The 25,080-nt window shown below is 38.7% G+C and overlaps 1 protein-coding gene across 7 annotated transcripts in view; it reads right to left on the bottom strand.

Annotated features, from left to right (window-relative positions):
* Positions 1-25,080, bottom strand: part of ZNF438 (zinc finger protein 438) — a 53,849-nt gene that overhangs the window by 11,630 nt on the left and 17,139 nt on the right. For 5 of the 7 annotated variants that reach the window (XM_038127717.1, XM_038127721.1, XM_038127719.1 and 2 more), the window contains one exon: positions 9,992-10,048. The exons of the other annotated variants lie outside the window; for them this stretch is intronic. In XM_038127717.1, coding sequence (XP_037983645.1) covers positions 9,992-10,019 — 28 coding nt within the window. In that variant the 5' untranslated portion in view covers positions 10,020-10,048. The remainder of the gene's footprint in view (positions 1-9,991; positions 10,049-25,080) is intronic. 7 annotated transcript variants of the gene reach the window in all.

Here is a 25,080-nt window from a genome sequence, read left to right as displayed (position 1 = left end):
AAAATTAGTAATAAAGTCTACAAACTGTGTGTTTCCAGCTCTATACATTACAGCAATTACTTTGCAGTTGTTTCTACCTTTGCTAAGAATAACTACCTGGATTGAATGTTCTGGGTATTTGCATCAGAAAATTTTCTAAAATTAATTTCAACAGAAAATACCAGCCACTCTCAGTATGTCTGCATTAAAAAAATTAAAAAGAAAGAAAAAAAAATCTAGTGACACATCTGTGCATCAGGTGAAGACCTTCATACGTGACACAGCAATGACTCTCTCATCTGTGAAAAGCTACCCAAATGAGGCAAAGCTGTAGACTTTGGGCATGTTTTCAGTAGATACTTCAAGCAGCTAACTTTTCCAATGATTACATTCTATTGAATGTGCTCCTGCTTCAGGATTTTCCCTGAACTATGGCTTTAGGTCCAAGCACCCAAGCTGGAAAAAGGAAATGGCCTCTCCTTATCTCTGAACTGCAGAGCTGACAGTGTAGAAGAGAAACAGGAGAATATACAGGGCAAGCAGAAAAAGGACAAGACTAGAAATGAGACTTGAAAAGTGTCCAAGCGAAAGAGTCAGGGTGGGATATGAGAATTAAATGCAGACTTAAAACAGGTAACCAACATCACACATGAGGTGGAAAGGAGAAGCATTTAAGCCAAAAGAGGAATCTCACATTTCTTACCTTTTAAGTACTTGATTTTTTAAGGAGTATTATAACTATGTTTACATAAGAGCGCTTTTGTGCAATTTAAACTGGCTTAGAAAAATAAACAATATAACAAAGTATTTTAATGCAAGATTGGAAAAACTCTGTAGATCATTCACATAAACATTAAGATACAGAATGTGCTAATACACTTAGAAAACTTATTCTGGTATTCCAAAGGAGGAACAAAATAACTTGTTGAAATTCTAGAAGCTTTAAGCTGTATTTTTAAAGCTATATATAATTAAATCTGATTTGAGTATAAATGTGATTTGCTAGTTGTGCAATAAGCTTTTTATAATTTAGGAAAGTCCTCTTTACAGATTGTGCAATTTATTATTTTAAGGGATTAAGATGATAGGGCATTTCAGGAAATTCTGTGACCAGTGGGATGCTTTCTGGATTCCTTAAATGGTCTCCAAAAGACTATTCTTAGCAGAAGAGCACATTGAAATAACAATTTTTTTTAATATTAATTGGACTCCATTAAAGAGGATGTTCAACATTAAAATTTCTTGTGTCGTTTTTCAACATGGGAATAAGCTAAAAGTATTTTTAGCATAAACTGTCACCTTGCAGAGGTAAGTCACACAGTAATCCAAGATCATGGGTATATAGTTTGCATTTAAGAAGTCCTCCAGTTTCCTCTCTAATTCAGTCATTAGTTTTTGCCTGAAACATCCTTTCTGCACTATTAACCATATATTGCCAAGTTTATACAGATATAACATAAGAAAAAAAAATTAGATTACACCACTTCCTCAACTTCCAGAATTGCTTTCCTCTGTTTGAAAGTGTACATAGGAGAGGCCTTTCATACAGTCCTTTTCTCTAAATTGGAGAGGTATAGACTCTGTTGATAGATGGACTATTGGATTGATAAGGAATTGGCTGGATGCTCATGGTGAACAGCTCAATGCCCATATGGAGATGTGTTGTGATGTGCTATAAATTTAGTGCGTATTCTCGTTTCCCCCCTCTGGTTGGCTCTGCCCAAGTTTCCTTTCCCAATGTGTTCTCCTGCTCTCCCCCATTTTCCTTGGTTGGTTTGTCCCGATTTGTACTCTATCAATCTCCCAAGCCCTCCCCGGACCCCTGTCCATCACCAGATGGCCTTTCCTTTTCTTCCAGAACATTCCCCACAGGTTGCCTGGTGATTGGTTCAGGGGCTGGGGCCCCTCCCACAACATGTTTTCATTGGTTGCTTTTGTTGTCCTTCAAGTTCTTGTTAACACCCCTGTTTAGCTCTCATTGGCTGTTTTGTTAGCCACACCCCATCCTTGTTCACCCTTTATAATCCCCTGTAGCCCCTCCCCTTTTGTCTTTGCCCGGTTGGATTCCCTGGAATAAATTCTGGGTTGCACCCCCGAGCGGAGTCCACTCTTTTCCTTTCTCTGCCTGTCGCTGCCCTTGCACATCCAGTCGAGGCGCCCTCTGGACGCCCAGGCGCATCTGGAGAGTGCCCCCGCTGCTCGCTGTGCCGGCTCGTCGGTGCCGGGTCTCCTCCGTCACCCAGGGAGTAGAGAAAGACGCAGTGCAGCAGAGATGGATGACACGTGGCGTCCCTTGGGTCCATCCTGGGACCAGTGCTGTTCCATATCAGTGACAAAGACAATGGCATTAAGTGCGCCCTCAGCAAGTCTAGGGGCAAAACCAAGCTGAGAGGTGCAGCTGGCACACCTGGAGGATGAGATGCCTGAGGCACCTGGACAAGATCAGGAAGTGGCCTCATGGGAAGCTGATGAGTTCCTGCACGTGGGTCAGGACAGTCCCTGGTATCAATACAGGAGGGGCCAAAGGGATTCAGAGCAGCCAAGAACTTGGGGATACTGGTGGATGAAAAGCTGACTGTGAGCTGCAAATGTGCACTCAGCCCAGAAACCAAACAGTGTCCTCCTGGGCTGCGTCCAGAGCACCTTGGGCAGTAGGGGATTCTGCCCCTCTGCCCTGACCTGGTGAGACCCACCTGGAGCACTGCATCAGTTCTGCAGCCCTCGGCACAGGAAAGACATGGACCTGCTGGAGCAAGTCCAGAGTAGGGCCACAAAAACGATGAGAAGGATGGAACACTTCTTGTATGAGGAAAGGCTGAGATGAAGAAAGGCTGAGAGAGAGATGGGGTTATTTAGTCTGGGGAAGGCTCCAAGAAGAACTGATTGGGGCCTTACAATACCTGAAAGGGGCTGAAGAGAAAGACAGTGACACTTTTTTACAGTGCTTGCAGAAACAGGACATGGCATAATGGTTTAAAACTAAAATAAAGTCGATTCAGACTAGATACAATGAATAAATTTTTTACCTGCCCATCACTCTCACCAGCATCTTGGCTTCAATATCCCTGTCCCCTGAGAAACGTATAGCATAGAAAATACCCATACTAAAGCAGACTTGTTAAACACAAGTTAACACATTGTTGAGAAATTTAGTCACTATATTAGCAGCATTAGCAACAGTAATAATTAACATATAATTTTTGATTTCTCATAGATTTAGATTTCATAGATTCCTGTATTGTCCCACCACAAATAACTTTTAAAATATGTATTAAATACTACTTCTGCAAGGAACCACAAGTGGTCAACAGCTTTGAGGTAACCTTTTTGAGTTGCAACCTGAAACGTATTAGCCACACTATTCAAAAATCACTGTAGGTAATCAGGAAAGGTAAATCACTATTCAAAAGCAGCTTCCTACATATAATGTGGGCAATGCAATCCACCTATTATAAAAAGCCTTTTTTTTTGTGCTACTGTATCAAGGAAGAAAGTCTTCAAAGTCCTTCCTGAGAGTCAGAATACATAAGAGATTTTTAGACACTTTTGCAGTGAATTTAAAATACATTTATTAGCAGATCTAAATGATTTTTTAGCACCTCTCATGCAATGTTTGTGAACTTTAAAAGCTTTCCATTTTTTTGAAGGCACAGCCTTTCAAGTTATAAGCTACTCATTTCATATTAAGGTCAACAAAATTAATAGGTCTTAAGCAGATCAAAATATGTTCATATCAAGAAATGAAAACTGCCATAAAAGCTAGACATAAAGTATCTATAATTACTAACAACCTTTTCCACCCTAACAGCTGAAGAAACTACACAGACTTTTCTCACTATGGCAGTGTAAGAACTAAAGGCTCAAACTGATGCCTGGCCTCTGCAACCACACAAATAAGTGATTGAATTTAATTCCTATTTAAGCACGGAACTTCTTTTTGAGAGCCACTGTTAGATACAACATCAAAGACTGTATTTCAGCTTCTTTTATGCCTCTGCTAAGTTTCAGCAACCAGCCATGTCAGCCTCAAAGTGGGCATTATCTAGAAACCTTGGTGATCTGACAGGATGCAGTTGAGTAGAATGGAAATTATTTTGCTATCACTGCAAGTCCAGTGGTTATCTTTGTTGGTTTTGCCCAGTCATTCTGTTCCACAGAGGACACCATCCCTGAAGATTTGCAAAGCAAGACTGCAATGATGCAGCCACTTGGGGGAACTAATTGTTCAGAAAATAGTTGAAGGGGGTGATGGAAGCATTGGTCATAAACTAGTAATTTATAACCCCCAACCAGCATTGCAAATATAAATTAGGTACTTTAGAAAGTGGGGATAAACACCTGTAATTGATTTTTTCAAAATTCCTGAGAAAATTGCGGAAAAGTGGAAATTTCTTTTACTGAGCTTCAGGAAAGAAATGGACCTAAACAGCAATTCATCCACTGTAAAGTCAATGTAAAGTTATTTTAAAGGGTCTATCAAGATCAAATCAACATGGACAAAGTTTCAATATGCCTAATGTAAGTAGTAATTAATAGACTTATTTTCTCTTAAGTACAGGAAACAGTAACTACCAAAACTGCTACAAAAATTAAGGCAAAATTCTTCAAGAAATATGCAGCATGAAAAGGTCAAGTAGAACCATTTAATTAATAAAATAGTTTCTGATTAGATTTTTGCTCTTCTTTTAAAAAAGAGAACATACCTACATCTTACTGAGAGTTCAACGCCCTTTGGGACAGAATACAGGTATGTCTCACTTCAGGAAAGGAATTAGGCCTCTTACTCCCAAAATTTCTTTTTCTTAAATACTGACATGCAAACAAAAGAGAACACAACAAAAAAGCAAAAGTTTTATTTCTGTTAAAGAATACTTTTTTTCTTTTTTGTGCGAATCAGTGCACTGTTTTCTAAAGAAAGACTGTATGCAAGAGAAAACAAATTATTTGCTATTTCAGCTCAATATAGCAACCCTATTTTACTTGAGGCATTAAAAACATCTGCATGGTGACTTCTGTAGTACAAACCTCAAAAATGTTTCCTCATAAACAGAGGATCAAAAGACTGCCAGTCTTGTCTTGGCCTATTTTGAGTCTTCTGTTATAAATTATACACAAATTTATCACTCTCCAAAGAAATGACCAGAACAATTGTTAAACTCTAAGGATAGATGTAGAATATCTTCTGGGCAATTTTTTAATAGGTAATTTCACTGAAAATTACCCAAGTGGTCAAAGTTTTGAATGGAGAATCCCTATATAAGGTTTTTGGTTGCTCTAATTTGGTTGCTCTAAAGGGTGCCCCCTTTTCTTTATTCAGGAGCCAGACTTCTTCAGAAAAACTCTGCAGCTCTGACTGAGATACCCAAAACTTTGCTGCCTGTAGCTAATTCCACTGAAGATTAAAACTAAAATAAATATTAAAGGATCTCCACAGTGCTTTAAATAGGTATGTATATTTTTCATGTATATTTTTTCAAAGACAGACATGACTCTGCATAGCATAGGAAAACTAAAACATCTTCTGAAATACTATGGTCCTGGCTAGGAAAACATTAGTTTTCATAACATATAAAATTATCCCTTACTGCTGAACTTGAACACAGCTAGACCTTACTGGCAGTAGGATGCAGCAGAAAACAATTTAAATTACAGTATCTGACTGGTTTTCCTCCCCCAGTGCATAATTACAATTATTTGCAATGTTTATTGACATCGCTAGCTTGCCCGTGCCAGTCACCATGCTGTTTAAAGGCAGCGCTGGCTCTCAAGAGAAGGGGCCGGATGTGCTGCAAAGGAACTGTGGAATACACTGCTGACAGGTGATAATGGACGAGCAAGGCCCGGCAGCGGTGCCAGCAAAGGAGGGCATGGAAAGGAGAGGATGACGCCCTGAGCCGCCGTGCGCGCAGTCCCGGCCCGTGCAGCCGCGGCTGTGCCCGTGTCCGCGGCGCTCGAAGGAGCGCGGAGCGGAGCCAGCAGAGGGAGCCGGTGCCCGGCCCGCCGCCCCCGCTCCGCTGGTGCCAGCCCGGCTCAGAGCCCGGCTCACGGCACTGCCCCGCTGCCAGTTTCAAACAACACACACGCCTGAATACGGCTTGTCCTGAAAAATCCCCCCAGCCGCAGAATCGGGTATAGAACCGCAACCAGCCTCCGAACGACTTGGTGACGAGTTAGCTTAGTATTTCAAAATATTCTACCTCTGCACACTCTTCAATCAATTCATTGTTTGGTATAACTTGAGAGCATCCTAAAGCTAAGCAGTTGAGCCTTCCAGTTTGAATGTAATTACTTCTATTAGCATCTTCTATAATTGCAGTACAATTATTGTGCCTGAGATTTAAAAAAAATCCCAACATGGCACGTCCATGTTACTAGAACCACCAGTATTTATACTAGATGTTCTTCTTTCATTAGACATATGAAAATAAAGCACTGTCATCAACAGATTTTCCCATCCCAAGGAATACCCTGAAAACTGTCAAACTTTCTCGCTTTCATCATTGCTCAGCTCATCACACAAACCATCTGCATAAATAAAGATGCAAGCATCTGCTGTATGGCAAATGGTCTCAGGGGCAGATGTTTTTATCCTTGCATTCATGTCACTGGCTTGGATACATTATTTGAACAGATGTACACAATCTGAAAGTGTCGTGTCCCACAGTGAAACGTCTCCAACTGCTTTCTATCAAAGTACATAAATGCTATTTGCACCTGCATTTATGTTAATGATACAAAGGCAGCAGGGGTTCCAGCAAAGTGAGAGCTGATGGTAAGAAACACATTTACAAGGCTAATGGAAGCTTGAGATCTCCCACCACCAAACAACCATACTAACATGGATACAAAATGTGCAGAACCACACTTGACCTATGATTCTAAAAAAGTTAAAATAAACATACTCAAAGAACAAAACTATTACTTTAGCATGTGATACCATTTTCCAATGGATATTCTAAAAAGACAAAACCTATTAGATAAAGAAACCAGGACAGCTTTATATTTTGCAAAATATTTGTCTAAGATACATAATTCTTTCATGCTAGAGTCATTTAACAAAAATATGTTATAAATCTGACAATGACAATGGTATTTCAGTTCACTGAGGCACAGTGCTATTGTATGCCCTGCATGATAAAAAAATACCAACACTTGCTCAACAGTAAATATTTAACATGAGTGTGAATAGTCAAATACAATGCTTCTTCAGTGATTGTTCTCATGTCATATGTTGTCATATGAATGAAATGATAATTTCATAATACTGAGGAAGAAATAAAATTTGACAGGTTAGATACTTATTGTTCAGAAAAGTGCATCTAATTGAACATAGTGTTACAATTGCTTGCTACTTAAAAGATAGTCACGCTTCTTATAAAATATTTTAAAACTGAGAAAAATACAGATGTCTTGAAGGAGTACGGATTAAATTACAGAACACCTGCTATTACATGACAAATGGCAGCAGTGAAGTGTTTAGCTGTCACTCAGAGAACTTGCACCAATCATTACTTCCATACCTAACTGAAAAATAACAAGCACACTCAAAGTACAGAAACACTGACAAATATGCCAAATTGAATGTAACTGACGGATAGGTTTTATTTCCAATCGAATCTATTTCTGAAAGTTTTTTTGTAAGAAATGTACCAACATAAGAGTTGTACATAAATCATCACAAATTACTAATACCCTGCATGTTTTCAAAGTGCAACATTTAAGAAACAAGTGGTACTAGATACAAAGACAAAAAAATCATAGTAAAAATATATACGAAGACTAATGTATTTGTAGAGTATCATCACTTCACACTGATACAGCTCCTGGTCATGATCTAGGGAGGCCCTGCAGAGATTAGAGGACAGATTAGAGGACTGGGTACCCACCAGCCACATGAAGTTCAACAAGGCAAAGTGCTGATTCTGTTCCTGGGATGGGGCAACCCTGGATGTAGAGACTGGGCAACGAGAGGCTGCAGAGCTGTGCCACAAAAGGGGACCTGGGGGTCCTGGGCCATGGCAAGCTGAACCTGAGCCAGCAGTGCCCTGGCAGCCAGCAGGGCCAACCCTGTCCTGGGGGGCGTCAGGCACAGCATGGCCAGCAGGGCAAGGGAGGGCACTGTCCTGCTCTGCTCTGCCCTGGGGCGGCCTCACCTCCAAGTGCTGGGGGCAGTTCTGGGTGCCACAATATGAGAAATGTACAAAACTGTTCGAAAGCAGAAAAAGGAGAGCCACAAAGATGGTGCAGGGCCTTGAGGGGAAGCTGTGTGAGGAGCGGCTGACATCACTTGGTCTGTTCAGCCTGGGGGAGAGGAGACTGAGGGGGAGACCTCACTGCAGTCTTGTGAGGGGAAGAGGAGGGACAGGCACTGATCTCTTCTCTGGTGACCAGTGACAGCACATGAGGGAATGGCCTGAAGTTGTGTCAGGGGGCGTTTAGGTTGGATATGCAGAAAAGATTCTTCACCCAGAGGGTGGCTGGTCACTGGGACAGGCTCCCCAGGGTCACAATACCAAGCCCAAAGGAATTCAAGAAGTGTTTGTGCAATGCTGTCATGCACATGGTGTGACTTTTGGGGCTGGTGCTGTGCAGGGCCAGGAGTTGGACTCTGTGATCCTTGTGGGTTCCTTCCAAATCAGCTTATTCTGTTATTCTGTGACTTCTAACATGGAAACTCTCTTCCAAGTTTACCATTCCCTGGGTACAAGTCAATAACAGGATACTGACTGGAATGGATTTTGATTCAAGGGAAAAAAGAAAAACCCTTCAAAAAATTTCAAAGTAAATGCTTAATCAAGTTGAAGTTTACATACAGCTTCACAGTCTATATTCTCCTACTGCTATTCAGAAATGGCTTTAATGTAAGTCTATAACCAGGGTCAAATTCCTGTTACTTAAAGGAAAAATTAAACTAATGCTTTAAAATATTAGAATTGAGTACTTCAGTCACAAGCATGGGAATGTAGAACACACTCTGGGGTGGGCAGCTTTACCCAACACGAAGTACTGTCTTCCTTGAAAGAACAGTCTCAAGAGACACAGAACTCATCAACTAAGATCAATCAGAATGACATGCTTCTGGAACAGCTTCCTCAGAATTATTACAGCATCATAAAAATACTCAGTCTTCACAAAACAGGTAAAGTATAAACTTATATGACAGTAAAAGCTCAAGGCTTCAAATAAAGTAATAGATAGTGCTCTTTCTAATTAACATAAGTACTAACAATGGAAACTTAACTGACAACCAGCAATGGTTCTGAAAGGTCCATTAGAGCTGATGTCATATCCATCAAATGTTCACTCACATTTAAGTATCATTAAAAATGACATTCGTTTTAAAAACCATACTTAAACATTAGCATTGAGGCACAGATCAAAAGGGAAAGAAAACTGAAGTTACAGCTACGCATTTAGAGGCTTGAGAATACACAAATACCCTTACTAATAACAGGGAAAAAATCAAGACATCAACCCTAGTGAAAACTAAATCAAATGAAAGATAACTTTTGAAGAAACCACATAGAAGAAAGAACTAAAAAAACAAAAATATTAGTAAGGATGGGAATGCTGAAGAAAAGGCATTAAAAAGTCCAAGTTAATGTTTCTTCCAGTTTCTGCTAACTGTGTAGCATAATATGCAGATAGATTTAACCCCATTTAATATGGGGATCAATTATAGCAGGGATTTTCACATACACGAAGATTTTAAAAAATTAATAAAACCTGAATACTTAATTATGCTGAATCAAAGAAGAAGCAGATTTATGCACTTCAAGTTTCAACTACAGGTGTTAGCAGTAATTAGCAATGCCCTAAAGAAGCATACAATTTTAGCTATTGTAATTGTTTAAAGTGATAAATGCTGCAGTAATGCCTTTTTTTATCCCAAATCATACCATAGCAGAATACTAGACACAAGTAATACAGTGATTAATAATGATGATATTTCTTCCACATTTTGAATCACAAGCATCTAATTTCTAAATAAAGTACAGAAAGCATACTATACCTGCAGAAACTGTTAATGGATTCTGCATTATGCCCTTTAACAGTTACGACAATGTTCCTAGAAAGAAATACAGATACTTAGAAGCTCTGATAATTTCTTACAAACTAACAAAAAATGAACAGGACAATGGCAATAGTTTCCAGACTTGTATTTCAGAATGGACCCCAATATGTCCATAGCTCTCAAGAAAACACCACCAGAGATTTAAACCAAGGGTTTCTTTGGACCCCTATATGTGCTCTCCATATTTCAACACTGTACCACTAACTTAGGCTTCTTGTGATTAAACAACCTTCTTAAAGCCAGGAAAGAGGACAGTCATGAATCCCAATGTGGCAATACATTCTGAAGAATCACAGACAATACAGCGTTAAGCAATCATTTCCCTTCAAACACATGGACCTGTTGGGAAGGATCCAGAGGAGAGCCCCATCATGGATCACAGGGCTAAAGCACTTCTCTATGAAGAAAGAGCTGGGGCTGATCAGCCTGAAGAAAAGAAGGCTCCAAGGAGACCTTTTAGGACCCTCCAGTATCTAAAGGCAGCCAACAGAAAAGCTGGAGTGGACTTTTTACAAGTGCATCTGCAGACAGAACAAGGGGTATTAGCATTAAACTGAAAGAGGACAGGTTTAGATTAGATACTAGGAAGAAATTCTTTACTGTAAGGGTGGTGAGGCACTGGAACAGTTTTCCTACAGAAGCCATGAATGCCTCACCAAGGCCAAGCTGCATGCAGCTTTGAACAATGTGATCAAGGAGACGTGATCACATTGCCCAGGCAGGGCTGTTGAGACTCAGTAGGTCCCTTCCAACCCGAACCATTGTGATCCTATGTGACTGCATGGACCCACATAACTGTCTGACCAGCAGAATCTTCCATGGATGCTACAGTGAAGATACTACCTTGCTCTTGTGAACCACACATTACACTGCCACCTGTCCTGAATGTGCTGTTAGTATTTACAACACTGCTTTTGACAAAATGGCTTTACATCAAATGGCCACCCAGTAAATTAAGAGTTGGCTACTTCTTTCCAGTGCAGGTGGGTGCGCTGTTCAAGCTCTGGTGAAATGGGATTCAACAGTGAGGGAAGAAAGACACAGGATAATACATTGACAACATAAAACTGTTGTTATTCACTTAGATTTATTTTTCATAAAATGGCCTAGCTTTTGGAATGGCTGCATAATAGTTTAGTTCAACTGAACACCACTAATATGTTAGACATCAAAAGGGTATGAAGCTCTTGCTCTCCTGATGCAGCCAGAGGCTTTGGGAACGTAACAGAAAAGTCCACTGACTGACACAGATGGAACTAAAACTTCTTGGGGGTTTACTCAGATCTAGGCTTTCAAAGCAGTGAACATCTACAACATTTCCACAAACAAAGCCAGCTGCACAGATGTGGAAATTGCTGACTTTCCTGACCACTTTAACAGCCAGGAGAACCTTACATAAAGAACATGCCAGACATGCACTCATGACACATCTTCTGAGCACATGAAGTACCAAAGATTAGTTTTGCTTAAATACAGAATACATAGGACAAATAGTGATGCAAATACCAAACAAAATAAGCCTTGAACATATTTCTTTACTATCATGCAATAGACTCTCATAAAGCAATGGTGAGGTTCTGGAAGAAAATGGTTCTGTAGGTAGCAGTAAAGTAAAAAGAAAACCAGTTCCATTTTCAGGAAGCTCAATATCAAAGCATGGGAGCACTGAGCGTGGCTGCTGTGAGGAGACCTCTCACACAGCAAACAGGTGAAGCTCTCTGGTGCCTGTATCTTCTGTTCTGAGCCACAGCTAACATGCAGCTCTGGGACATCAACCAGCATCTCCTGGCAGTGGCTTGCTGATGCCCATCAGCAGATCCCCAACTGCCTCAAGGAGCCTCTGTCCGTGGTACTAAAGCAGCCAAGCCATGAGCTGTCAGGCCCAGCTCTCAAACACACACTGGCTCATCTAAACACAGTTTGATGTCGTGGGAACATACAGACAGCTCCCTCTGCACATCCAAGAATGGAACAGGCCACATCAATATAATTTTGGAATGGCGAGACGCTTCCAGAAATCAGCGTGGCTTTCCAACTTCTCTGTCACCCACATTGTAAGACATCCTTCTTTAAGGCCATATCGATCAATAACAGCTATTCAGAGAATCAAAGTCTGAAGTTTTTCTCCCCACTTAGTATTTACAGGACTTCAAAACACACTGAAACATTTAAAGCAACACATTCTTGTAAAAACAATTTGAGAAATTATATTCAAATAAAGCTTCTCAAAATTATTATTTCAAAGTCACTTTTTTTTAGGTTTCTGTGGTCTTTCCCAGTGTATGGGAGCATTAAATCATGTTAAGAGGGTGCCCATCTATAGTTACTATCTACTTTTAGAATTATAAACCAGACTTCAGGATACAGATCAACAATTCTTAGAATACTATGTGGAAATAGAAGCTCTAGACATTTTTCCAATATTCTTTCCAGACACGTTCACAAACCCTAACACTACAACACAAAATTGGACCATATAAACCCAAACATTTTCTAGAGGTATCTCTGATTTGAATTCAACTCTAACTGCAGCAAGGTAATGGTATTAACCTAGAAATTCAGTGCTTATTTGACAGACACTGATCACCTGCTCTTAATAATAATCATAGTAATTTTAAAAGAGTATAATTTCTCCAATTAACATCAATAATTTCTTTTATCAATTCATGAATAGTATTTTTATTATTGCTGTTATATGAAAGAACCATATTTAATCAAGCAACCTCCCTTTTTGGAAAAACTGAAGAGCTCGGGATTCTGAAATCAGGACAAATTGTTATCCCTTCAAATTCTTCTATCCATCCTTATATGTATGACTGTGTTAAAGCATGTTTTCTTTGACTATATGTAGTTTACGAAGCAAACTATAAACATTGTGCATTGGTCCCATCTGTGTTTTACACTGTTTTCAAATACATCAATTGTGATCCTGTCTTTTTGATCCTTTCTCTGACAGTTTTTGACACTTTTCTGCTAGACTAACATGTTTTAAGAGATATTTATTATCTACACACATTTCATGCATGTCCTAAATGTAAAATGCAGTCTAACTAAAACATTCTGTACTAAAAAGTTCAGAATTTGAAGATTATAACAAGCACAAAACTACTTATGCCTGTCCTGAGCAGGTTCGGGTTTGGTTTTTTTCCCATTTCACTGGTATGACTACTTCCCTTAAAAAACAAAAACAAGAACAAAAACAAAAAAAAACACCCACATGCTGATGTTCAAAAAAAGCTACACTTAGAACTAAAATTACTAATTAAATTTTGTACCTCTTTTATATTCTTATATTCAGAAAAAGTTTTAGGCTGGTCAGCAACTAATAATTCAGTATCTCCTGATGTTTTCATTGAGTACTGAAGAGGCAAATGTTCTTTCACTCTTCCCTGGTTATAACTGAGTCCAATACTGGCTCTTTCCAAATACACGAATTTCTATCTGCCAATATCATAAATTCTTCTCCACCTAAGAGCTTATCAAAATTATAAAGATTTTAAAAATTCAATATAATCTTAAAATTTGTTTTGCTCAGTTTATAACTCTACTATAAGACACTAAATAAAATCATTCCAGAACTCAAATTAGTTTTCTAGAAATCTGCTGCTGACTACTCAGAGATGAAAAGAAATCTATTACAAGAATTTCAAGTGAAGTGGTGTTGAAGCTGGACAGAATTAGAGAGTAAAATCTCTCTTAATGCCATAAAATAAGCTCTATCATGCCTGTACTATTCCTTATGTTACCAGAGAATGAAAGGATAAATTTCACTATTCCTAAGAGGCAAAAATAGCAAGCAAACTGAAAAAAAAAAATCCCATACTGTAACTCAGTCTTTAACAACCAAAGGAAGCAGAGCATACACATGTAATAATTTCAAAGCAATTTTCACAGGAAGATACCCACAGGAAGGTCTTTTATATGAAACAGGTGTCCTGATAGACACACTGAATATGAATATCAGTTGAACCCAATTAACCTAATTCGATGCTTGTCCGTACTAAGATATTTATCTTAGATGTTACACAAAATCCTTTAGGATATTACAGAGAAACCGATAAATAGGCTGTAAAGGTTATGACATTAATTTTACTGTCATCCTCATGCTTTAAGCAGACATCAAAACTAAAAACCTCGTCCTCTGGGAAGGAAGAACTACCTGAAAGTAATTATAGGACTTATTATCATAACAGTATTAAACTAGACCACTATGACCCTAACCAAATCTATTTTTGGTACCTTTTGTAAAAAGAACAAAGCTTCTCAATGACGACTGCACCTTCTAATACAGTGTACATTAGTTCAGGCACTAGAAGAAAGCATTAAATCAAGTCTTGTAACTTCATATTAAGCTTAATTATGAATTTTAATTTAAAACTAAGCATGTAAAGAAATATTATGTAATTTAATTTCAGAAGGAAAACATCCAGCTAAAAAGAAAAATTAAATACTTAGTACAGTTTAGAAAAGACATTCTCCTGACAGAAGCCCATGAAATGCCCATTTGTATTTCAAAAGAAATTTTATGCACTTCATTTTTCACACCTGTTCTTTCACATACCATGCCATCTTGTAAATGAGTGCCATGCAAATAGTATTTCCCATAATTTAGAAACTTTTCAACTGAAACAGAGTTCCCCAAAAAGCCTGAAAGTATTGTGCTTCCAGGAAAGTTGGCAAAATCCATTGTTATATAAAGGCCAAGTTAGACTTGAAATAAAAATTAAAACACTGAAGCTATACAAAAAATAGAGAGGAAGATAAAAATGACAGACACAATGACTGACTAGTGTAACACACAAAAGCATTTGTTCAAGCAAGTGTATTTGCCAAAAACCTGCAGTGCTTGGCTACTTTATAAAAATCAAGCACAAGGCATTAAGCCAATTTGTTTAAAAAATAAAAACCCCTCCAAAATCCTAAACCCCAATAACCAAGCAACAGCTGATTTGCATTTCTGAAAACCTGAAAAAATATTCTGCATTTCACTATTCTCATCTTCAGTCTCAAATGTCTGATTTACTCCGTATTTTCTATTTTTCATATTTTTACACCAGGAGTTAATCCTGTTTCAGATCCTAGTCTTCCTATTCTATGCCCAAAGAGATATGCATGTAGTCACAAACAACAGCGTGTGAAATTGCTCACTGCTTATGTTTCCATACTTAGATAATTCATCACGGAGAAATGTGTGTCCATGGCAGAATTCTTTTGGCCGAGCCCATTAGATGACTTCAGCAGAACCACAAAAAGAAAGAGAACAGTACAAACCCAGCAGAACCTAAAACCCAGGCTATTTATAAACTTTTGGTCATCCTGTGAGATGGACCAGCCCGAGCGCATTTCCTGAACTTCAAGCCTTACATGCACTGAATGCCACAGTGGCAATCCTGGACAAAAATGCTTCCCTTCATACTCTGCTGGGTGATGTGGGGAATGGTTGGCTGGCAAGCCTACGCTCTGCCCATCTGTCAGAGTGGAACTGTGCCTACACGACAGGTTCTATGCCACTTTCAGTAACATGTTGCTGAGAATAAAAGATTATTTATGAAACAACATAGGGCAACATCAACGTTCGGCTTAAAATAGCAGGCAAATGAAAAATGATTGCTTTTCTTGAGGAGATAAGTCTTTTGAAATCAGCTTGAAGGTTTTTCACTCGTATGAATAAAGACTAGCAATACACTGCAAGAAATGAGGCTGTTCCACACATTTTCTACTATTGTGGACATACTAGCATACAGTCTCACTAATTATTATTTTACAACTACAACTATCTCCAAAAAAGCAAATTCAAGGACCTGTGAAAAAATGTATAAAAGTGAAATTTCTCAAAAAGACACTGGGAGAAGAGAAGGTCAAAGAAGGTGCAATATTGAGTCTTCATTTTATGAAATGTATGTGTATTAAAATAAAGTGTAGTGGAACAGTTTTCATGACTGTAAATAACCCCAACTATTTTCCATTTAAGAAAACAACTCCATTCTGAAAAAATTCAAAAGAGCCCGGTCACTATTATGCCTAATATCAGCCAATTCATTGAATGTCAAAAAAGAACAACTTTTTTTTTCAAATTTCCAATTTAAAATGACAGATTGTCATACTATGTTTTCCTTAGTAAATCCCGTCTTGGTAGGAGTGCTCTGAATGCCACAAACTGGAGACCCATGCAAGGTTCCATGTCTGGGTTAGACATCTTTGCCATTACCTTGTATTAAAAGGCCAAAGTTTCTGATTTAAAATACAATCTTGGTTATTACTGGTGTGAATACAACTGTGAAATGACAAATCAATACAAATTGATAGATTTTGTTCTTGATTCTTAGGACAACTAAAAAATAGTTCTGGAAAATACAAATTTCATTTTTATAACATACTACATGAAATCTATGCTGTCCATAGTTCTTACAATTTCAATTTAAATTAACTTAACATTTAAAACAAAACAAGAAACAGAAATGTGTACCATTCTTTGTGGGTAATGGCTAATCTAGAATTCACTTATCAAATTTAAAGAGCACAGTTCCTTCTACTCCTGTTCCTCCCCACCACCACGTTATCCTGCTTCTTAATTAAGCACTCATTTATTGCTTGGGTCCACACTGCTTAGAAGCTTTGCTGGGATTCTCAAGAAAGCAGTTTCGTGAGACACAATCTGTGTATCTTACACTTCTGTTAGCAATATGTTACGTCATTCATAGTGGAATTGCAGCACACCACTATGGTTTTCAGTTTGTAATGCCTAATTAAACTTTTTGACATTTGTTCGTAATTAATTACTGTTTTGATCTGATAAGACCCGACTGCATATTTTATCCCTCACTGTGTACCTGCTGCTGTACATTAGCTTTCTGTTCAGATAAACAATATCACAAACACTAAAACAGCAATTTCATTGGAGTTACACTAAAACTTCACAGAACCAGACAAACATCTGTGGCTGTGTACACAGCTACTCACAAAATCATTCAGGTTGGCAGAAACTGCACAAGGTCATCCCGTCCAACTTCCCTGCTGAAAACAGGGTCAACACGGGCCTCACAGCTTTGTCTGGATGAGTCTTAAAAACATCAACAACTGCCTCTCAGAAATCAAATTGTATTTACTAACTGACAGAAAAAGGTAGCCTGAAAATGACAGCAAAATTTGGTATACATACATAGGACAGATTGTTCCATCACTTCCTATGGCAATGCTCTTACCATAGTTCAGAATTACATAAGCCTTCCATATTTAATATTTAATCCATCAGTTATGGTGATGAATTAAAGAGAACTTCAGTGACTGGCAGAGAATAAAGACATTTTGTAAAGAAATTTATTTACCTAATGAATAACCTGGTTTTATACTACAGAAGTCCAGATTATTTCAGAGCAGAATGAGGTTTACATACAAAGGTACCAACCAAAATAATTAAAGAGGACTACAGGAAAGACCAAAAGGACACAAAAGTTGTATTTTACTTGGGGTTTTTTTTATCTTCCTCCACTTTAACATTTGAAGAATAAGCTAGTACTAGTAGTGTTACAACTTCCAGTGAAAGCTTCAGGATTTTGTTAATTTTAGACTACAGAAAGAACAAGGTCTGCAACGCTGAAAGGAGAGCAAGTTCTGTTTAATTTGATAGTCCTAACATATTTTGGAGCTATTTGATACCTCAAAACATAACGACACGTACAAAAAATTTATTTGAATGTGTCAGATAACACAGCCCTAAAAATTCCACTAATAATCAGAGGATTAGAAGCTACATTCAGCCGCACAATTTTGACTGATTTAAGTTTGAAATGTGATACTGAATTCTTCACAGAATCACAGATGGCCCTAAAGGTTTGTAGAGACTAAACAAGAAATAGTCAATCACTTCCTCTGACTGAAGTATTTTGGGGCACTTCAACACTAATCTGCATCTCTCTGATAAAACTTCCTGTGTCATTCAAGAAGGATTTTCTACAGAGTTTCATTATTTTCATATAGTCTGGGTATGTTGGTAATGTTCTACTTAGAAGAAAAACCAACAGCTGACAAAAAGCAAAAAAAAAAAAAAAAAACCACTCCAGGCTTTGCAAGGTGAATTGCTTTTGCAATTCTGACTAAAATAATGGAATTATTTCTGATTTTACAGCTGCAAACTTGAACACGGTACTCAATTTTGCCATGGTACCAAACAAGAGCATCAGCTACTTCTATAAGAATTTCCATTACAAGTTTCTTAAAAGGTCAAGAAAGCTACACTGTGGCATTTATAAAGTTTGTGCAGCAGTATCTTCCATACTTCATAAAATGCAGTTTATGTTTTTTAAGTTCAATATATCATATTCACAGACCCAAGCAAAACAAGCATTCAAGAACTAACAAAAATAAAAATTTAAAATAAAAATAACATCTGTTTACTGTGACTGTGCCCAATCAAGTAATAAATATCCTAGGCCAAGATGGGATGTACTTCCAAGAAGTTAAACTTCAAACTGCCTACCAATTGATGACTCTGTTTAAATTCCCTCTCAAAAGGGCTTACCCGTAACACATACTCAAACTCCTAAGACAGAAGTTAAAGAAACAAAGAACAGGAAAACGGTATTAGCATCAAAAAAATGAACACTGCCACATGCTTAGACCATTAAAGCAAAGTAAATTTTAAGGCCAAACAAACACAAAAAAAAGCTCTTCATTTGAATTATACACAGAACTATTTAGTGACTTATGTTGAAGGAAGAAGCCTGTTTTCTTCAGCTAAACTCAAAAGCAACTTCTAAGTTCTACTGAAGAAGTAGAATTCATTTCAGCATGTGTAACTGTTGTGAGGCACAACAGGTCCTTGCAGATAGCCCTGTAGTGAAAAATATTCCAGGTAAGGAATCAGATGTTGTGCTAAGAACTGGTTCAGCTGTTTTGGTGCTATTCTGTCCCCAAACTCTGCCTCTAACACTGCTAGCCCAGACTGTTCCAGGGCTAAGGATGGGTTTTTTCTGAATAACTGAGTGTTCAGTACATTCAAGAACACATGCTTTTAAAACTAGAGATGCAAATACAATAGTTGGATTTTTTTTAACAATACCCAACATTAAAAACATTGCTCAACTATGAGTTGTATCTTATGCTTCCCAAACACGATCCTACTCCCCAGAAAGGAATATGTGTTTAACTGGTCATACCTAAAAATCCTGTAAAAATCTAATGACTAGCATAAGCAACTTCCATCTTAAGCAGCTTCCACCTTTACTGCCTCCCAAGCATATAAAAAACTGTTCTGCACTGGAAAAATCATCAAACAGTAAGCTGACAAATTAGAACTTAATCTCACTGAATCACCCTCATAAAAGCCAGAGTTCCAAATTTAGTGCAAATATTAAAAGGTCACATTTTATATAAGTTCTGTCACAGTAGGTGCCTTAAGTGTTAAAGAATATTGCATAAATGTTATACTTGTAGATAAAAAGAATTCCCAACATGCAACCAATGCACTCAAAATTATCTTGCATAATTAAGGGCAGTTCAACATCCACAGCTGAAGATGTGAACTACAGCTCTGGAACCCTCATGAGAGCTGCAGCCAGGAAAGTGACAGCCCAGCTGAGAGCTGAGCACAGGCAGCAGAGGCAGCATCTGCCCTCCCTGTTGCTGCTGTGACCAGATTAATTCATACAAACCCCAGCAGAGAGGTTCAGCTGTTCACCCGCATTCTTTGCTCGGTCACATCCCTCTCATTCTCTGGGAAAGGACTGTCACCACTTTGATGGCTACTCCTGCATGGAATGTCCCAGTTCCCTGGTTGGGAGCTCTCAGAGCTCTGACCCAACTGAGAAAGCAACTGCTGGGCTGAAATGACTAATGTGTCATTTACTTTAAGAGCAATCAGAACATAATAGAGTGTATTTTCTAGTCAATCTGGTATACATACATTTTTTAATACAAATAATAGAATTTAAATAGACACAAACATTCCAGATGTAGCCTAGTTTTGGTGACATGCTTTATTGACTAGCATCGAGAAGCACATAAAATATCAGCTGTTGTTCAAACTGGTACACCATTCCTAGAAAATATACAGGACAACATAGTTTATGATTTATTTAAATTATTCTCTTTCTTGCAGTCTATTATTGTCTATCAGCAATGTGTTACTGATGAACCATACTTACTAAAAAAACTTTCACACAGTTAAAAATACAAAAAAGAATAAATCAAAATCCAACCTGTCCTAGTTTACTGCCTTCACTCACTTAGCTTGTGCTGTTCTCATTGTGCAAATAGTCCTTGCCAAAATAATTTTCGTTTTTGTATCCACCACCCTGTTTGTTGTTTGAAAAACGTTAAAGGCACAGAGCTTCAAAGACTATCGGACATTTTTAATGAAGTGTCCTTAAAACATGTTCACAGAGAAAAAATGTGAAATAAACATGTCAAAATTATTCCTGGATGCTGTCCAGCAACCAGCTGTGGCGTGCAGTCTATGCTAACCCTGGGAACATTCTTCTTTCTCTATGGGCCTCCAGCTTTGTCTTCTGTTCCTACGGATATTTGTATTCCAAATGCATTCAGTTAAATCTCAAACTAAGCAAGACCAAACTGAATTAGTACTTCAAGAGGAAAACAACTAAGCATGACCAAGCTTTTAAAGCAGCTAGTTTTTTTTGGTTTGACACACAGTACCTTTTCATTAATTTACCATAAAAGCCATGCTGTGGGACACCTACACTGCTTGAGTCATGTCAAGCCTTCAAATTCTAACACTGATGTTCTGCTCACTTAGGGCTATTAAATAACCAAACACCGATTTTTTTGAATAGCAGCACTAATTCCTACTTTATGTCCAAATCCAAACTTTGCTAGTCATGCTTAGTGTCTGTAGATTGCAGCAGAGTTCTAATTATTTAAGTTCTAATTATTTAACTTGTATTAAGTTCTAATTATTTAATTATTTAAGAGTTCTAATTATTTAAGACACTACTCAAGCATGCACATAGAGAGTGAAGAAAGGCAAGAAAGGCTAAGGAAAAAGTGGGCCTAATGTTTAGCAGAGAAGGTGAATGAAGCCATGGAAGAGGCTGAGGCACTGATATAACATTACCAAGAGTAGATGAAGATGCAGTCGTACAAATCCACAGGATCAGAAGGATGCATTCAGTAGTGCTGAGAGAGTTGGTCAGTGTCACCACAAGGATGCACTCTATCATCTTTTAAAAGTCATGGCATCAAGGGAGATTCCCAAAGACTGGAAAAAGGCACATAGCCATCTTCAAGAAAGGCAAGAGAGAGGATCTGGGGAACTACAGGCCAGTCAGTCTAATATGAGTTTACAGAAAGAGTAACCCCAATGCAGCAGTACATTGTAGGTCTGACTTGCCCAATCTCACCAGCATTAATTATGCAATTCTCCTTTAAATCTTCACTGACAGCATACTACTATCGGCCTTTTCAAGGTGCACTTATTATACTTTCTAAATTTGGGCACATTAGTTCCCCTTCACCTCCAGCCTTCTAAAATTTCTCCACTGTTCCATGATTTGTTAAAACTCAAAATGAATAATTCATACAGCTTCTAAGCTTCTTCTCTTTTTTAGTATCTGTAGGTGTCAGTGCAGCAGATTTAAAAACATTTAACATTAATAGTTGCTGGTACAGTGATAATACATTCTTCCCATCACTAATGATGGAGGTGGTGAGATATAAAAGCATCATCCAGCCTTTTCTGAATACAGAACAAAATATTTATTGAATATTTATGTCTTTGTCTGCACAGCAGAAATTTATCATCCTTGCCCAGTATTGGACTTCTATCACTACTAAGCTTTTGTACCCTTCAAGAACATCCTCTATATTTAAAGAACTCCATTGTACTCTACTGCCCACAGATTTTATTAATAACTTTACCTCCTTAATCTCCTGTCTCCAAGCCATACAGTGCTTGCCATCATCAGCTCCCCATTCTTTAAAACTGCATTGCTTCACTCCCTTCCTTACCTTGTTTCAACCAAACAAATCATGTTTCCTAAGAGAAGAATTGTTCCGGGAGTAACTAAATGATAAAGTAGGTGTCAAGCAAGTCACATTTTTATGCTCAAGTACTCCTTGTTTTTCAAGTCTGCTCTTCTTTCAAAGACTAAAGCTGGAGGTATGTGCATGCAGAACTTGTACTTGGCTCCCAACCTGCAAAATTAGATCACAGCTCCTAACACACCTGCTCTATTTATTCTACATGCCTTAGAACGAAAAACCCGTACAGAAGGCAACAGAGTGGCTTTTATTTGTTTGAAAACTGTCAGATAGATATGAAGGATTCTTTTCGAAGCTTAAAAAATTGATTAGTGGCTGGGTGATTTATCAGCACAAGCTCCCAAAACCTGAATTCTCAGGCTGAATTCACATAATTTTTCTTTACTGAATACAGAATGACTTTTAAGAAACTGCTCATCTTTCTAGGATCTGAATTACATTGAAAAAAAGTCTCCAATACATTTTTTTTAGATAAAAAACACTGGCACAGTACTACTCTACTTGTCTTCTGAATTGTGAGAACTGTTCAAGCAGGCAACAGAACATTTAATATACAAGACCACAGAAAAGTCTGTAAGGTTTAATGTGACATTTCATTTTTCAGAGGTTCTCTAGTCAACACTCATTAAACATGTTTTAACATACAAATTACTTCAGTCAGCTACAGTTTTCTTTACACACCTGTGATTTGGTTTTTTAATCTACCGTTTTGCTTTATCTCAAAAACTTGCACTAAATAGCAAAATATACAAGCCTGGACACAGAACACGGTATTGTTTAAGATTTAGATAAGGGTTTTAATATGGAAAGAACATTACCAAACGTATTTCTGTAAAAACAAAAATCAATGCTTCCCTTGCAGCAAAGCAGAAAACCCTGCATATTATTTCTACCACAATCACTTCTGCTCTTCAAAGTCATTCACCTTTCACTAGTAGTGAAATAATGCAAGACCTGTGTTGTAAACTTTGTAGTTTTGAGATGTGCACTGGGTACATGCCAACAATCTGCATGGTCCTCTGTATCAAACATTGATTCATCCAGCTCAACTATTTCTTTTTAGGGCACTGGAAGGGAGGAGGGGAGATTAAAAATAATGGTGATAACTGCCAAAGACATTTTGCACTTTTCTTCTAAGCTATTTCTGCTCTGTGTGAATTCACTTGCTGCATGCAGGCCTCATGGCCCATACCAAGTAAATGTCAATGATCATGCCACAAGTAAGAACTGAATTAACCTCAGAAATGAAACACAAAATTGCAGTGACAAAGAGTTCCCTTCAAACCCACAGTCCTGTGATGAATCTAAAAAACTAAGTATTTCCATTGATGACAGTTACCTTCAAAGATAAATAAGTACATTTTTTTTTTCAGTATTTCTGGCTACATACATATTTAATTTGCAAGTATTTTTAAAAGTGTTGACTGCAATAGCTGCAGCACCTATGGTATTCAAGTATCATGAAAATTCACAGACTGGAAGCCGAATTCATTTTATAGAGGTGTAAGAATTGAGCTTAAGTTTCTGAAATATGAAGCTTTGGATGGGAATTTTAAAAGAAGCCTCCAATAAGTAAAAAATTTAGACAACATATATACATTTACCAGATAACAAAGAAAAAATTACTTCAAGCATGAGAGCAGATGACAAGAACAGAACTCTTTCTATACAGGAGAAACACATGTATAATAAGGATACAGCATATTCTGTTTCCTAATATCTTTCAAATTGCTAAATACCTTGTCAGGTTCTCTGTTTTCATGACTGTTAATCTAAAATCATAAAATTAAAAAGACTTAAGAATACAGAATCACAGAATAAGCTGTGTTGGAAGGGACCCACAAGGATCACAGAGTCCAACTCTTGGGGCTGGTGCTGTGCAGGGCCAGGAGTCACACCATGTGCATGAGAGCATTGCACAGACACTTCTTGAATTCCATTGGGCTCGGTATTGTGACCCTGAGGAGCTTGTCCCAGTGACCAACCACCCTCTGGGTGAAGAATCTTTTCTGCATATCCAACCTAAACGCCCCCTGACACAACTTCAGGCCATTCCCTCATGTGCTGTCACTGGTCACCAGAGAAGAGATCAGTGCCTGTCCCTCCTCTTCCCCTCACAAGACTGCAGTGAGGTCTCCCCCTCAGTCTCCTCTCCCCCAGGCTGAACAGACCAAGTGATCTCAGCCACTCCTAACACGGCTTCCCCTCAAGGCCCTGCACCATCTTTGTGGCTCTCCTTTTTCTGCTTTCGAACAGTTTTGTACCTTTCTCATATTGTGGCACCCAGAACTTCCCCCAGCACTTGGAGGTGAGGCCGCCCCAGGGCAGAGCAGAGCAGGACAGTGCCCTCCCTTGCCCTGCTGGCCATGCTGTGCCTGACGCCCCCCAGGACAGGGCTGGCCCTGCTGGCTGCCAGGGCACTGCTGGCTCAGGTTCAGCTTGCCATGGCCCAGGACCCCCAGGTCCCCTTCTGTGGCACAGCTCTGCAGCCTCTCGTTGCCCAGTCTCTACATCCAGGGTTGCCCCATCCCAGGAACAGAATCAACACTTTGCCTTGTTGAACTTCATGTGGCTGGTGGGTACCCAGTCCTCTAATCTGTCAAGATCTCTCTGTAGGGCCTCCCTGGGGGGCATCAGGTACAGCATGGCCAGCCGGGCAAGGGAGGGCATTGTCCCACTCTGCTCTGCACAGGCACAGCCTGGCCTTGAGGCCTGTGTGCAGTTTGGGCACCACGATGTATAAGAAAGACAAAGCTGTTAGAAAATATAAAAAGGAGACGCACAAAATGGTGAAGTGCTTTGAGGGGAAACTATGTGAGGAGTGGCTGAGGTCACCTGGTCTGGAGGAGACAGAAGGGAAACCTCATTGCAGTCTACAGTTTCCTCACAAAGATAAGAGGAGGGACAGACACTGATCTCTCTTCTCTGGTGACCAGTGACAGAACATCAGGGAATGGCCTGAAGCTGTGTCATGGAAGGTTTAGGCTGAATGTTAGTTAAGGTTGTTCATCCAGCAGGTGGTTGGGCAC

Source organism: Motacilla alba, chromosome 2 (assembly GCF_015832195.1).
Source record: "Motacilla alba alba isolate MOTALB_02 chromosome 2, Motacilla_alba_V1.0_pri, whole genome shotgun sequence".
Classification (NCBI taxonomy): domain Eukaryota; kingdom Metazoa; phylum Chordata; class Aves; order Passeriformes; family Motacillidae; genus Motacilla; species Motacilla alba.
The sequence above is the reverse complement of the archived record's forward strand: the minus strand, read 5'-3'. Positions and strand labels throughout refer to the sequence as shown.